This window comes from Notolabrus celidotus, unplaced genomic scaffold (assembly GCF_009762535.1).
Source record: "Notolabrus celidotus isolate fNotCel1 unplaced genomic scaffold, fNotCel1.pri scaffold_223_arrow_ctg1, whole genome shotgun sequence".
Classification (NCBI taxonomy): domain Eukaryota; kingdom Metazoa; phylum Chordata; class Actinopteri; order Labriformes; family Labridae; genus Notolabrus; species Notolabrus celidotus.
Genome location: NW_023260072.1, coordinates 65,913 through 81,608, shown reverse-complemented (window position 1 = coordinate 81,608; position 15,696 = coordinate 65,913). Strand labels below are relative to the sequence as shown.

Sequence of the window (15,696 nt, the reverse complement as noted above, 5' to 3'; positions counted from 1 at the left end):
TCTGCTCTGAAGTCAGCTGATGGATCTTCTTTCCTATAATCTGATCTCAAAGACGCTAACACACGGAGCAGGACCTCCGGACAGCTGGAGTCATGTGACCGAGGTTTCCCCTTCTGTAATCACTGAATCAAGGATTCTCCTCCTCCTCCTCTCCTCATCCATGTTGTCTTTCTGGTCCTCTGAAAACCTCTGACCTGTTGACTCCAGGCCTGGCTCCGCTCATCATGACTTTGGTTTGTTGTTGTAGTTAAGTGAAATACGATCTGGTGATAACACAGAGTGTTTTATTCTGAAAATTAACCGCCTGACTTCCTGTCCCGCTCCATCTGCTCTGTTGAGATTGATGCGTCGTGCTCCGGCATCCGGGAACAAATAGAAGTCTTGTGGATCTGATCCAGAGGACTCCGACCTGCAGGATCAGAGACGCAGCCGGAACACAACGGAGTGGATCCAGTGGAAGTTAACACACTGACTAGAATAGAAACCTATCAGATCAGATGGAGTTTGGCCGTAAGGGAAGGAAAGATGAGCCAAGGAAAGGAGGGGAAAAAGAAGCTGAGGAAAGGAAATGAGCGCTAAGGAAAGGAAAGGAAATGATCGCAAAGGAAAGGAGAGGAAGTGAGCGCTAAGGAAAGGAAAGGAGAGGAAATGATCACCGGAACGCAACGGAGCAGATCCAGAGGAAGTTAACACATTGACTAGAATAGAAACCTATCAGATCAGGAGGAATTTGGCCATAAGGGAAGGAAAGATGAGCCAAGGAAAGGAGAGGAAAAAGAAGCTGAGGAAAGGAAATGAGTGCTAAGGAAAGGAAAGGAAATGAGCGCTAAGGGAAGGAAAGGAAATGATCGTTAAGTGAAGGAGAGGAAGTGAGCGCTAAGGAAAGGAAAGGAGAGGGAATGATCACATTAACCTCATGTGTTAATGCTCTATCTGTCTCTCTCGATCTGGTCTCTGCTCTGAGGCACAGAGCCCCCATAAAAACAGAAGTCTTGAATCTGCTGTGGATCGCTGGAGCCGGAGCTGAGACGGAGCAGAGCGGATCCAGTGGAAGCTCACACATAGACTAGAGCGGATACAGATCGAACACGGATCTGGTGCAAGTTCCCCTAAAGTAGTGTTGCGGTTCCCGTACGTCTCATGGTCCTCGTGGTTGAACTCAGAGCGAACGCCCCTCAGATCAGGCGGTCCATTTTGTGGAGGTACTGATGTCGACGAGCATCCATAGCTGAAATTAAGAATGATTCTTAAAATGTTCCCTCGTTTCCTGCTCTGCACATCATTCAGGTGTGTGTGTGTGTGTGTGTGTGTGTGTGTGTGTGTGTGTGTGTGTGTGTGTGTGTGTGTGTGTGTGTGTGTGTGTGTTAACCTGCCTGGTTAATCCTGAGTGTGTGTTTGTCCCCCATGGAGAGACAACAGGTTGGAACGCCTGACCCAGGAGGTCACTCTACACACACACACACACACACACACACACACACACACACACACACACACACACACACACACACACACACACACACACACATTAACTACCCCCCTCAAAACACAAACATGGACACACAGGACAAGTAATGCTCCATAACACACTCGCAAGATATCCTGCATGCATGACTGAGCACACACACACACACACACACACACACACACAGTCTACCTGCTCTATACTTCAATCTGTGGTACTGAGTGTGTGTGTGTGTGTGTGTGTGTGTGGCTGTTGGACTCTTGCTGCTAATCTTCCTTTACGTCCACAATGGCGACCTGCTGCGAGCTCAGGGCCAATTAAAGCCCGAGGAGAGAGAGAGAGAGAGAGAGAGAGAGAGAGAGAGAGAGAGAGAGAGAGAGAAAGACCTCCAGGCCTCGCTCGCCCCGGGCTCCCCTCACAGACTGAGGAGAAGAAACCAGCTGGTCCACTGGAACATGTTCTCAGTTCATGGTTTTACTGGTGTTAACATGAGAAGTGTCTGAGTCCATCTTCCCCTGACATCAGAGAGGAAGTGTTCTTAATGTCAGGCTGATTTACAGACTTTGAGGATTAAACAGCTCAAAGGTTAAAATAACTTTCAGTGTTTTTATCATTTAACCCTATTTTCTCTGAGGACGACCTGTGGGAAATCTTGTGAGGATGATTACTCAAGGAATCCTGACCACATAGAGATATAATCACTTTTATCACAGGGACCAGACCCTCCATTTACACAGCAATTCACCCCCCACCAAGAGAAATGAAGAATCCATCCATCAAACAAATCAACTGACCAATCAACTGACCAATATATCAAACAAACAAACAGAAACCAACCCAAACACTACAAACAAAAAACAACACACCTATACACAATACAAACCAACTGTCCAACCGACCGACCGACCGACCGACCGACCGACCGACCGACCGACCAACAACATTTAAACATCAACCAATAACCAACCAATCAACTGTCCAAGCAACCAACCAAACATTGAAGCAACCCACAACCAACCGTCCAAGCATCATCAACAAATCAACCACCAACCAATCAACCAACCTTTAAACACCAACCAACCAATTAACTGTCTATCCAACCAACCAACCAATTAACTGTCTATCCAACCAACCAACCAATTAACTGTCTATCCAACCAACCAACCAACCAACCAACCAATTAACTGTCTATCCAACCAACCAACCAATTAACTGTCTATCCAACCAACCAACCAACCAACCAACCAACCAACCAACCAATTAACTGTCTATCCAACCAACCAACCAATTAACTGTCTATCCAACCAACCAACCAACCAACCAACCAATTAACTGTCTATCCAACCAACCAACCAACCAACCAATTAACTGTCTATCCAACCAACCAACCAACCAACCAACCAATTAACTGTCTATCCAACCAACCAACCAACCAACCAATTAACTGTCTATCCAACCAACCAACCGACCGACCGACCGACCGACCAACCAACCAACTAAACAAACAAACAAACAAACCATCAACCAACCAACTTTTAAACACCAACCAACCATCAAAGATGGTTCTCCTGATGAACCTAGCTCATCCATATCACAGCCATGTTTATGTCTAACTGGCACATCTAATAATCCACTGACTAATAAATCATTTCTTTGCTTTAAATGTCAAACTCTTATAATTTCATCAAATGCAAATGTATGACTTCATGGAATGGTTTTGAGGTCACCTCTGTAACAGGATGAACAGTGTGAGTGTTACGTTAGGCGGCGGTAAACCACAGACGGTGCAGTAATGAGATTATGTTAGAAATGATTGACAGCTAATGATACGTTACTAACACGTCCAACAGTGGAGAGGAGTCGAGTGTCGCCGGCAGCATGCCTCCTTCTGTTCTCTTCACAATACAGCCACACTCACCTGGTGACATCACCCGCTCCCTGCCGTCTGATTGGCTGTCTGCAGGGTCACAAGGCAGTCAGAAAGGGTCAGTGTGTGTGTGTGTGTGTGTGTGGGCGTGTGTGTGTGTGTGGAAGTGTGAGAGTGTGCCAGCACTGAAGCGTTGTAAATGTTTATTGTTGTATGGTTGAAGCGTTCTCTCTGACTAATGAAGGGTGAGGAGGAGAGATCAGATATTTCCTCCAGAGGTTTGTAGAATATGTTGCTGTGCAAAGTTCAACTGTATAAATGTGTGATCATTAATGTGCTGCACACCTGTGAGCTTGATTTACAGACATGATAACCAGCCTCATGAGTCAGTGAATCCTAATAAAACACATCTTTGATTTGTGGACTTTAAACCAGTCTCCTTCAAACAGCAGCAGGTTGGAATCACAGACTGCTGCTGGGTTGTTGTTCTCTCAACAGGTTCCCTCCAATCCAAAAATTAATCTGGTTTAATCCCAACAGGAATCCAGCAAACTAACGCCCCTAAACCTAAAATCTGACCACACAACTTTTCATTACTTCCATATTAGCGAATGCTTTAATACGGCTCGATTTAACACAGCAGTTAATGTCTTAAACAACGCCCAGAATATCTCAGAGTTTGACTGTTTGATTTTATTTATTAAGAGATTAACTGTCAGTCTCTCTGCTGCCCCCTACAGGCTGCAGCGTGAATTACAGTCCATGCAGATTTTGAAGTTCAGCTGATTTGTACAATTTAAATACTGCTTTTAACGGACGAGTCATTTTGTTTAACAGAGTCTCAGTTTCACTGTAAACAGTTCCACAGAGTCTCAGTTTCACTGTAAACAGTTCCACAGAGTCTCAGTTTCACTGTAAAAAGGTCCACAGAGTCTTCCCTCTGGCTTCCTTCAGCGGTATGAACCTGAAACAGGAACTGATGTTCTTGTGATGTTCTTTAATTAACGGGTCTTCAGTTTGCTGAAATAACAACATCATGATGCAGATTAGTCCAAAGTCCAAAGTCCAGCTTTGTCAGGTCTGTCCTCAAGAGGAGAAGAAAACTACGTCTACAATGTTTGTTTGTTGAATGGAGGTCTATGAAAGAGGATTAGAGACACTGATGTTTCTTTAGCTCTGACCTTCTTCATGGAATGTTCCATTTGTTCTCAGAACTCTGACATCATCAAAGACAGAACTCTGACATCATCAAAGACAGAACTCTGACATCATCAAAGACAGAACTCTGACATCATCAAAGACAGAACTCTGACATCATCAAAGACAGAACTCTGACATCATCAAAGACAGAACTCTGACATCATCAAAGACAGAACTCTGACATCATCAAAGACAGAATTATGACATCATCAAAGACAGAATTATGACATCATCAAAGACAGAATTATGACATCATCAAAGACAGAATTATGACATCATCAATTCTGGAATTCTGTCTTTGATGATGTCAGAATTCTAGAACACCTGCTGTTGCTCTCCATACAGACTGTTTCTCCTGCTGACACCTGATTGGTGGATACTACTCAGACTAGAAACCAGAAGCGTCTTGAAAACCCAGATTCTCCATGTTCCTGTAGAAATCAATTTATTTGACTTTATAGAAATCAAAGTTCAAAGCAACAATAAATCCCATCATAGATGAAAGTAAACATTCATTCCACCTTACACTTTGGCACTAACCATTATTCAAAGAACTTCACATGTTGGAAAGGAGACAGACTGAACGGACTGGAACTGCTGACATGGATTTACAGACTTCACATTCAAATTCAATTCAAACTAAACAACAACTAAAGAAACATTTGACATCATTTTCCTGCAAAACAAGGACGCAGTATTCCTTCATCACTTTCAGGAAGTGAATGTGAGGCAGGGAGAAGGGAAACCTGTTCACATTGGGTGGATTGGATCAGGACTGGTTCTGGTTTTGGGTCTGAGAAGGGAACAGCTGTTACTAAATGAAAGGGTTCATTTAAAAGGACATCATGTGAGTCATCCAACATCAAATACACGCAAAGCATGCTGGGAAAAGAAGAAGAGAGGGGCGGATGGATCATCAATAATAAAACAACAGAAGAAGAAATACACGGAGTAAGCATCGATCCACCAGAACCTCTCTACATGAAGAACCACAGACTCATGTTCTTCATCATCATCATCATCATCATCATCATCATCATCATCATCATCATCATCACCATCATCATCATCATCATCATCATCATCATCACCACCATCATCATCATCATCATCATCATCATCATCACCATCACCATCATCATCATCATCATCATCATCATCATCACCATCATCATCATCATCATCATCATCATCATCATCATCATCACCATCATCATCATCATCATCATCATCATCACCATCATCATCATCATCATCATCATCATCATCATCATCATCATCATCACCACCATCATCATCATCACCATCATCATCATCATCATCATCATCATCATCACCATCATCATCATCATCATCATCATCATCATCATCATCATCACCATCATCATCATCATCATCATCATCATCATCATCATCACCATCATCATCATCATCATCACCATCATCATCATCATCATCATCATCATCATCATCATCACCATCATCATCATCATCATCATCATCATCATCATCACCATCATCATCATCATCATCACCATCATCATCATCATCATCATCATCATCATCATCATCATCATCATCATCATCATCATCATCATCACCATCATCATCATCATCATCATCATCATCATCATCATCATCATCATCTATTTCTGCTGTTCCACACTCACAGAGACCTTCACTGGTAAAATCTTCAGTGGGTGTTGTCCCACAGTGTTAATGTATGGAATCAGTGTGTGAGTGAAAGTGTGTGTGAAGGTGTGTATGTGTGTGTTAGTATCAGGATCAGAGAACGACAGCTGTCCTCTGTCCCAGTCCAGATTCACTCTGATCCTCTGGAGCTTCTTCTTCACTGAGAGAACAATGTTAGGATGTGATGAGGAGAGTGTTCTGTATTTACCATCACTGAACCATATGCTCCAACATCCAGACTCTATGAATCCCTTCTTCTGGACAGACCCTGATATCACACCCAGGCTCCAGTATGTACTGTCTCCAACCTGGACGTCCCAGCTGTGAGTCCCTGAGTTAAAGCTCTCAGAGCCGTGGACAGAGTAGAGTCCCCTCTCTGGATTCTGAGGAACTTCCTGTCTCCCTCCTCGTCTCACACAGGTCAGATCTTCAGACAGGGTGAGTCTAGGACCAGCAGTGTTTGGGTCCAGGATCACAGGACTGTAGGAGACCATGTCCTTCATCTTGTTCCAGATGTTGAAGCTCAGGTTGCCCAGGTGTTTGGCCTGGTCTATCAGAGCTCCTGGGGGCAGCAGTGGATCCTCCAGCAGGGGGCGCTGCTGGACTCTTTCCACTGCAGCCTTGTAGTTTTTCAGGAATGAGACGTCTCCAGCTCTCAGCTGGTCCTCTGTGGCTCTGACTGAGTCTGAAAGAGCTGCTATCTCTCTGCTCAGAGCCTCCATCTGCTCCTTCATCCTCTGACTCTTCTGCTCCTCTTCCTCCCTCAGTGCAGACAGCCTGGCCTCCTCTTCCTCTTCTAGAAACTGGTGAAGCTTCTTAAACTGCTCCTTAATCTGCCTCTCTGTGTGTCGGGCCTGGACCTGAATGTGTTCTGCAGTTTGATCAAACTTCACTTTAGCTCCTTCACAAACCTTTAACTTCTCCTTTAAGGGCTCCAGAGTTTCCTGAAGGTTCTTCTTGTGTTGTGGAGCAGCTTCATCCACCGGTCTGAATCTGTGGTCGCTGTGTTTCTCTGAGTCTCTGCAGACGACACACACTGGCTGCTGATGGTCCAGACAGAAGAGTTTGAGTTTCTCAGAGTGCAGACTGCAGAGATCCTCTGAAGACCTCTGACCTCTCTCCTGGAGGAAACTCTCACACAGGTTCTTTAAAGCAAAGTTAGGAGGTAGTCTTTCCTTTGAATGTCTCTTCTTACAAAGTGGACACTCCTTGTCCTCCTTCTCCCTCCACCAGCTCTGCAGACAGTCTTTACAGAAGCTGTGGAGGCAGGACAGGATGACCGGATCTTTAAAGATCTCATGGCAGACCGGACAGCTCAGATCTTCCTCCAGTCTGGACGCCATTTAGTCCGAGAGTGAAGCTGAAGACGCAGCAGGCACGCAGCTTCAGGAAGTCCCTCCCTGAGCCTGGAAAGTCTCTTGTTGTAAAAGTCTGATGGTAGTGTTCCCAGTGTTCCCAGTGTTCCCAGTGTTCCCAGTCTTCTCCTCCTGCAGCTGTCTGTCTTTGGTCTGAAGTTGAATGTGAGCGTCTGTCTCTCAGTGTCTCTCTCGTCTCAGTGATGAGAAATGACGGCTTGTTTCCTGGTTTGTCTCAGGTGAGTCAGGTGAGGGGGCGGAGCTTCTTCAGAGCAGGGACAGGTTGGACCGGCTCTTGTTTTTATTCTTGCAGTAAAACCATAAACTGGTCTATCAGCTGATCAAAGTCCTCTCTAACAAAGAGGTCAAAGGTCTCCTGATGTGATGTCAGCGTCAGCAGGGCGAGGTGATTTAACCGTCTCTATGAACTCAGACTCAGACACAGTGAGGAACAAAGTCTGGATGTTCAGTCTTTATATAGTGACTGTGTTCAGGTAGAAAAAGCCTTCCTCACACATGTTCTATAAATAATGCTCACAGTGAAGCTGACCCGACTACCTGATGGTTGATAATGAGAGCAGGTTACATCCCTGGGATTAAAGCTCCACCTCTTTTTATTACGGCTCTTGTGCTGCACATGTTGATGTTCTTTTCTATCGGATTGATCCATTAGAATATTAAAGGTTTGAGTCTGAGAACTCATCATCATCATCATCATCATGGTCTCATGGTGATGGGATATCTGCCTCTGGGAACGACCAGAGTCTCTGTAATGCTGCTGTAGCTGTTAGCAACCAACAACATCCAGTCAGTAGTTCATGTCTTAGTGCTGAGTCTCAGTTTCACTGTAAACAGGTCCACAGAGACCTCCCTCTGGCTTCCTTCAGTGGTATGAACCTGAAACAGGAACTGATGTTCTTGTGATGTTCTTGTAATTAACGGGTCTTCAGTTTGCTGAAATAACAACATCATGATGCAGATTAGTCCAAAGTCCAAAGTCAAGCTTTGTCAGGTCTGTCCTCAAGAGGAGAAGAAAACTACGTCTACAATGTTTGTTTGTTGAATGGAGGTCTATGAAAGAGGATTAGAGACACTGATGTTTCTTTAGCTCTGACCTTCTTCATGGAATGTTCCATTTGTTCTCAGAATTCTGACATCATCAAAGACAGAACTCTGACATCATCAAAGACAGAACTCTGACATCATCAAAGACAGAACTCTGACATCATCAAAGACAGAATTCTGACATCATCAAAGACAGAACTCTGACATCATCAAAGACAGAACTCTGACATCATCAAAGACAGAACTCTGACATCATCAAAGACAGAATTCTGACATCATCAAAGACAGAATTCTGACATCATCAAAGACAGAATTCTGGAATCCTGTCTTCTGCTCCCCTCCTCCTTTCCTCTCCTTTTTCTTCCCTCCCCTCCCTCTCACCTCATTCTTTTTCTCTCCTCCTTCTGTCTTCCTTTTTCCTTCTCTCCTCTTTTCTTTCCCCTCTTATTCCCTCTTTAGTTCCATTCTTCACTGCTCCTTTTCCCACCTCCCCTTCTCTCCTCTTTCCTTTCCTCCTCTCTTGTCTTACATCTTGTCCTCCTCCTTTTTTCTCACCTCTTCTCCTCTTTCCTAAATTTTCATCCTTCTTTCTCATTTCCTCTCCTTTCCTCTTTCCTCCTCTCCTTTCTTCTTCAAAGACAGAATTCTAGAACACCTGCTGTTGCTCTCCATACAGACTGTTTCTCCTGCTGACACCTGATTGGTGGATACTCCTCAGACTACAGACAGAGACCAGAACCCCTTCTCAGACTAAAACCCAGACCCTGAGATCCAGATTCAACATGTCTCTGAAACAGAATCTGTAATTACAGGTTAGTTGTAGCTGAAAGTAAAAAGCTTTGTCAGGTCTGTCCTCAAGAGGAGAAGAAAACTACGTCTACAATGTTTGTTTGTTGAATGGAGGTGGGATCCATCATTTCTGCAGATCTATATCGACTTCAAGCAGGAACAAGAACTCTTCTAATCACACAATCCAGACCCTGAATACAGATTCTGATATTCTGAGTCTACACATTATTCACAACCTCAAAAAGGCTGAGCACAGAGAGGGAGCTCGTTGTGCTTTAACGTATCCAGACATGATTGTTGATTTAAATCTCTTTGAGTTGCATCACTTAAAGAAAGAAAGCAGGCCGTGCAAAAACCTCAGGGGTCACCTCTTTCCATCGTCCCTGAAGGTGAAGAGAAGACCCGAGAGCAAAGCGTCTAATTCGTTGTGTCATGTGAGGACACACTGTGGGACTCTGAGGTTGATGGCAGCTTTTTAGAGTCCAAGAAACTTCTGTTACACACAAACAAACACACACACACACACACACACACACACACAAACACACGCGCGCGCAATCCCCTGAAAGCCTAATGCAGCAGCAGCCGCCTGAAAAGGACCCAAACACCGAGAAGAAAGGACTGAGAGCCGGTCTGTTGGTGGCTGTTGTGTCTCCAAACCAAATACGAGTGTCTGAACTTCAGCCAAGCCTGAAGGGGCAACGAGCGAGCCAGCAGCGCCGGTCATCATGGAAACAGGAGTAGTAGTAGTGAAAGAAGAGGGTGCACGCTTTTACTGTTTTAAATATTTGATGAAAAGATGAGAGCGTGTTCTTTCAAAGACGATGAATTATTCAGCTCATGTCTCCGGGTTCTCCTCCCTTTAACGGCACCTTTACATTTACACAGAGCTCTTACAAACTTCAGACAGTTCATCCCTGAAAGTCTGAGTCTCACTTACATGCATGTGTTTGAGTGCAGGAGACTTAAGGTGTTCACAAGAGGTACCACCAGGGGGCGGACTTGAGCTGATCCATCTCTGACCCACAGACTGACCTGTCCTGATCAAGAAATTCAGATTATAAGAGAATAAAACATGAAGACTCAGAGCAGGTTAGCTTACAAGTTCAAGGCTGTGTGTGTGTGTGTGTGTGTACTTGTTTACCTACCTTTGTGGGGACCGAATTTTTGGGACCTTTATGAGACAGTGAGGACATTTCACCAAGTCCTCACCTTTTTAGGAACCTTCCAGGTCGAGGCTGGATAAAGATGTTAACTTTAGGTATTTAGCTTTGATGTAAAACGTTAAGCATCATGTGTGGAGTGTATGAACGAAGGTCCTCACAAAGACATAAATACAAGTGTGTGTGTGTGTGTGTGTGTGTGTGTGTGTGTGTGTGTGTGTGTGTGTGTGTGTGTGTGTGTGTGTGTGTGTGTGTGTCGGACGGTGTCCCCTTGTCACCAAAGTGATGGAAGCAGGCCAGGGTGTCCCCAGTGAGCGCGCTCAGACCAGAGTGTAATCCACCAATCACAGAGTAGCTCTCACAGGGGGCCGCTGGCATCAATCAGGTCTTCAGATACCTGCCAATAACACACACACACACACACACACACACACACACACACACACACACACACACACACACACACACATGGTTTGTTTACTTGTTGAATTCAGCCAATCAGGGTTCAAGAAGAGAACAAGTGATGTCAGCTCAGTGTGTCCAGGTTTAAAGGGTCAGTTCAACAAAATGGCATAGATGATACATCTTCTCTCTCTCTCTCTCTGATTCTGCCTCTCTGGCGCCCCCTCTGGTGATGCGTAGTAAACTTCATTCACTGTTTTCCTTTCTGACCTTTTTTCTTCATCTGAATTTTCAATCCATGGATTCGCCGTTCTTTGAAAAGTTTCCTCATCCTCTGACAACTTCATTTCTTCTGATGTCAGTCGTCCTCTCCACGGACACGAGGACTTTTTAATGGACAGCCTTCAGTTCGTATTCAGAGTGTGTTCACGAGACACACATACACACACACACACACACACACATACACACACATACACAGACACAGACACACACACACACACACACACACACACACACACACACACACATCGTTTGTGGACAGCAGCATCCTTTATTGGAATCAAACTTTTGACGTGTCACAGTTCAGCAGCTCGACAAGGACGCTGCAGCAGGAAGGACGGCGTGCTGTCACATTGTGTTTGTTGTGTGTGTGTGTGTGTGTGTGTGTGTGTGTGTGTGTGTGTGTGTGTGTGTGTGTGTGTGTTCCTGTTTTCCTGTGGGTACATAAATCGGATGGAAGTCATATTATGAGGACCCCCTTTCTTTCAGGGATGCAACATGCCAATCAAACCTCTCGTTAACTTCAGAGACTTATTAAAGACCCTGAAAATATAAACGGAATATTTAAACTTCACACAGAATATTAAAATGACATGAGTGAAAATAAACATCAATAACTCCGAACAAACTCTGATCAAAAACATCTTATTTTACAGGTCAGAGCGTTTCTCAGGACTTCATTTATTAGTTTCATCACTCCGTAGTCACCGGGGCAACAGGACCATGGGACGCCCAGAGCAGAGGAGGCTGAAGGAGAGGATGTGCACGCAGAGGAGCTTGGCTCCAGGGGTCAGACGGAGCTGTTTAGGGAAAGTTAGTGAACCGGTCCTGAGGACAGTTAGAGAACCGGTCCTGGGGAAAGTAAGTGAACCGGTCCTGGGGACAGTTAGTGAACCGGTCCTGGGGACAGTTAGTGAACCGGTCCTGGGGACAGTTAGTGAACCGGTCCTGGGGAAAGTTAGTGAACCGGTCCTGGGGACACTTAGTGAACCGGTCCTGGGGAAAGTTAGTGAACCGGTCCTGGGGACACTTAGTGAACCGGTCCTGGGGAAAGTTAGTGAACCGGTCCTGGGGACACTTAGTGAACCGGTCCTGGGGAAAGTAAGTGAACCGGTCCTGGGGACAGTTAGTGAACCGGTCCTGGGGAAAGTAAGTGAACCGGTCCTGGGGACAGTTAGTGAACCGGTCCTGGGGACACTTAGTGAACCGGTCCTGGGGATACTTAGTGAACCGGTCCTGGGGAAAGTAAGTGAAATGGTCCTGGGGACACTTAGTGAACCGGTCCCGGGGACAGTTAGTGAACCGGTCCTGGGGAAAGTAAGTGAAACGGTCCTGGGGACAGTTAGTGAACCGGTCCTGGGGACACTTAGTGAACCGGTCCTAAGGACAGTTAGAGAACTGGTCCTGTGGACAGTTAGTAAACTGGTCCTGAGGAGAGTTAGAGAACTGGTCCTGAGGACAGTTAGAGAACTGGTCCTGAGGACACTTAGTGAACTGGTCCTGAGGACAGTTAGAGAACTGGTCCTGGGGACAGTTAGAGAACTGGTCCTGAGGACAGTTAGAGAACTGGTCCTGAGGACAGTTAGTGAACTGGTACTGAGGACAGTTAGTGAACTGGTCCTGATGACAGTTAGAGAACTGGTCCTGAGGACAGTTAGTGAACTGGTCCTGAGGACACTTAGTGAACCGGTCCTGAGGAAAGTTAGTGAACCGGTCCTGAGGAAAGTTAGTGAACTGGTCCTGAGGACACTTAGTGAACCGGTCCTAAGGACAGTTAGAGAACTGGTCCTGAGGACAGTTAGTGAACTGGTCCTGAGGACAGTTCACTAACTGTAGAGGACCTGAAGAAAGTTAGTGAACTGGCCCATAGGACACTTAGTGAACCGGTCCTGAGGACAGTTAGAGAACTGGTCCTGAGGAAAGTTAGTGAACTGGTCCTGAGGACAGTTAGTGAACTGGTCCTGAGGACACTTACTGAACTGGTCCTGAGGACACTTACTGAACTGGTCCTGAGGACACTTAGTGAACCGGTCCTGAGGACAGTTAGTGAACTGGTCCTGAGGACACTTAGTGAACCGGTCCTGAGGACAGTTAGTGAACTGGTCCAGGGGACAGTTAGTGAACCGGTCCAGGGGACAGTTAGTGAACCGGTCCTGTGGAGAGTTAGTGAACCGGTCCAGGGGACAGTTAGTGAACCGGTCCTGGGGTAGATTGCCGTCAGGAGACGGTCTGAGCAGTAGTTTTGTTGAACATGTGTGACTCAGTGTCTCATTTCTGATTGGTTGGATATTTATGATGTAATAAATATCAGGTTAAACCCGCCCTCTTTAAACTCAGAGTGAAAACGTGTTAAAAACTGTATTTGAACATATTTTAAAAAAGGATGAATGTTGAGTTCTGATGTTTTTAGGTAGTTTTTAGTATTTACATATAAATATCATAGGTAGAAGGTTTTTGTTGATTTGGGTTCCCAGAGGCTTCTTGATATCTGCTGCCGTTTTAAACCTTGAACATATTTTGGAGTCTCGACCACAAACGGGTCCAAAACATTCACAACATAACTTAAGTTTCTGATTCCCTGCTGTCACAACTTTAAAGTTTCGTTGTTGTCGTTCATGAAGCTCAGGAGGCGGGTCTTGGCCTGCAGCACGCCACTGTCCATCGAACGTACACCTGCTGTCAGACTTCAAGCTGCCGCCTTCATCTCCTGCCAGGAGCCGCCAACGTCCCGCCGACTCCCTGATTACAGCGTTCCATCTCCGTTTGCCCTCCGCCACTTCTCAGCTTTTACCTTCCTGAACCTACTTAATGAAACAGATACTGCATGTCAACAAAAGACCATCGGCCCAGCAGAAATACTTAAAGAAGAGCTGCTTTGAAGGAGAGGCGCTAATGTGAGATCCTCTCTGAGATAACCGGTTTTAAAGTGTCACCTGATCAAACAGATTAGGGTTTCAGAGCCGGTTAGAGGAACAGGGTTGTGAAATGTCACAGAGAAAGTGTAACTGCTGTCAGTCAGGTCAGTTTGACTCTTTGAAGACCTCTCAGAGACACAAAGGACAGAGAGGACAGGAGTCAGCATGAAACTGGCTCAGGTTTCATCTTTGAGATGAAGAAGTGAAGTTTAGAGATCAACAGAAACATGAACACACTTCATGGAGCGTCTGGATCTCCACAGAACAAACACATCATGTTCCACGTCTGGTTTCTACAAAGTCTCCCTCTTTATGGAGGACGGGTTCTGAAGCTCAGACGCTCTAGAGAAAGTTTTTATGTGTTTTTATTTAGATCATATATTTGATGTGAGGTTGATTTTCTTCTCTGAAGCACAACAAGAAGATCAGCGTCCTCTCCTGTTGTACGGTAGTGCCACCCTGTGGTTACAGGTGGAACTGCACCACCTAAAGCTTTAACAGTGATGTGTCCAGATGTTGTTTGAGAGTTAATTTCCTGCAGCGTTGAAGCTTCACTTTCCTGAAGAGTTGGAGGGGACAGGCGGAGGAAAACAAGTCTCTGATCATCAGCTCGTCCTGGAAGAACCGACTCTCAGGGGGCGCTGGAACCTGGAGGAGAGGTGCTGATAGGCCGGCTGCTACCCTGAGTTTGTTTACTCTGAGACGAGCCAATGACACGGCTCATTGGCACACACACACACACACACACACGCACACACACACACACACACACACACACACACACACACACGCACGCGCACACACACACACAGTAATTAGGTGAAATGAGTATAATGTGTGTGTGATGTGAAGCAGCTGGTGGAGCAGAAAGCGCTCCTGTACTAGTCTGTCTCCGGCTCCAGCTGGACCACATCCAGAGGTGGACTCAGTGAAAGCTGCATCATCTCCTCGTTCCAGAAAACTGTGCAACAAAACATGAATCATCAAAACTGCATAAACACAAAGCATGACACAGCACCACCAACAGGCCAGCTGGGGTTACTACAGCAAGTGTTCTAACACAGAAGAAGAAGAGGAGGAGGAGACATCCTAATGATGTACATGATCTAAACTGCTCTATACGTCGACCTGAGGGTGGCGCTAGAGCTTAAAGTCAGGAGCTCCTTTAACTTTAAGAGTTCATCCTCTGAAGAGCATGAGCTGAATGTTTGATGAAGTTATTTATTGATTCTTATTGTGCAGTCAGAGAACTCTGCAGCACTTTAGTCTGAGAACACTTTTTCCAAGGGACGATTAAATGTGTCATTTCATATTATAATCAGAACAAAACTGGATTAATGTTATCCTTTCAAACGTAATCAAACTGAACTGTTATCATATCGTTATGTATCAGACTGTATCATAATGCAAAGTATCTCATATCGTATCAACACAACACAACATTGCACTACGTAGCGCAACACAATGCAACATGGCATAACGCACGCAACGCAAAGCAGAG

The 15,696-nt window shown here is 45.3% G+C and overlaps 1 protein-coding gene across 1 annotated transcript; it reads right to left on the bottom strand.

Annotated features, from left to right (window-relative positions):
* Positions 1 to 6,100: 6,100 nt before the first annotated feature.
* LOC117809067 (nuclear factor 7, ovary-like) lies at positions 6,101 to 7,635 on the bottom strand. The gene has a single exon (XM_034678762.1). It carries the CDS (start codon positions 7,565 to 7,567, stop codon positions 6,179 to 6,181), a length of 1,389 nt encoding a protein of 462 aa, XP_034534653.1. The 5' UTR covers positions 7,568 to 7,635; the 3' UTR covers positions 6,101 to 6,178.
* Between the last annotated feature and the right edge of the window lie 8,061 nt (positions 7,636 to 15,696).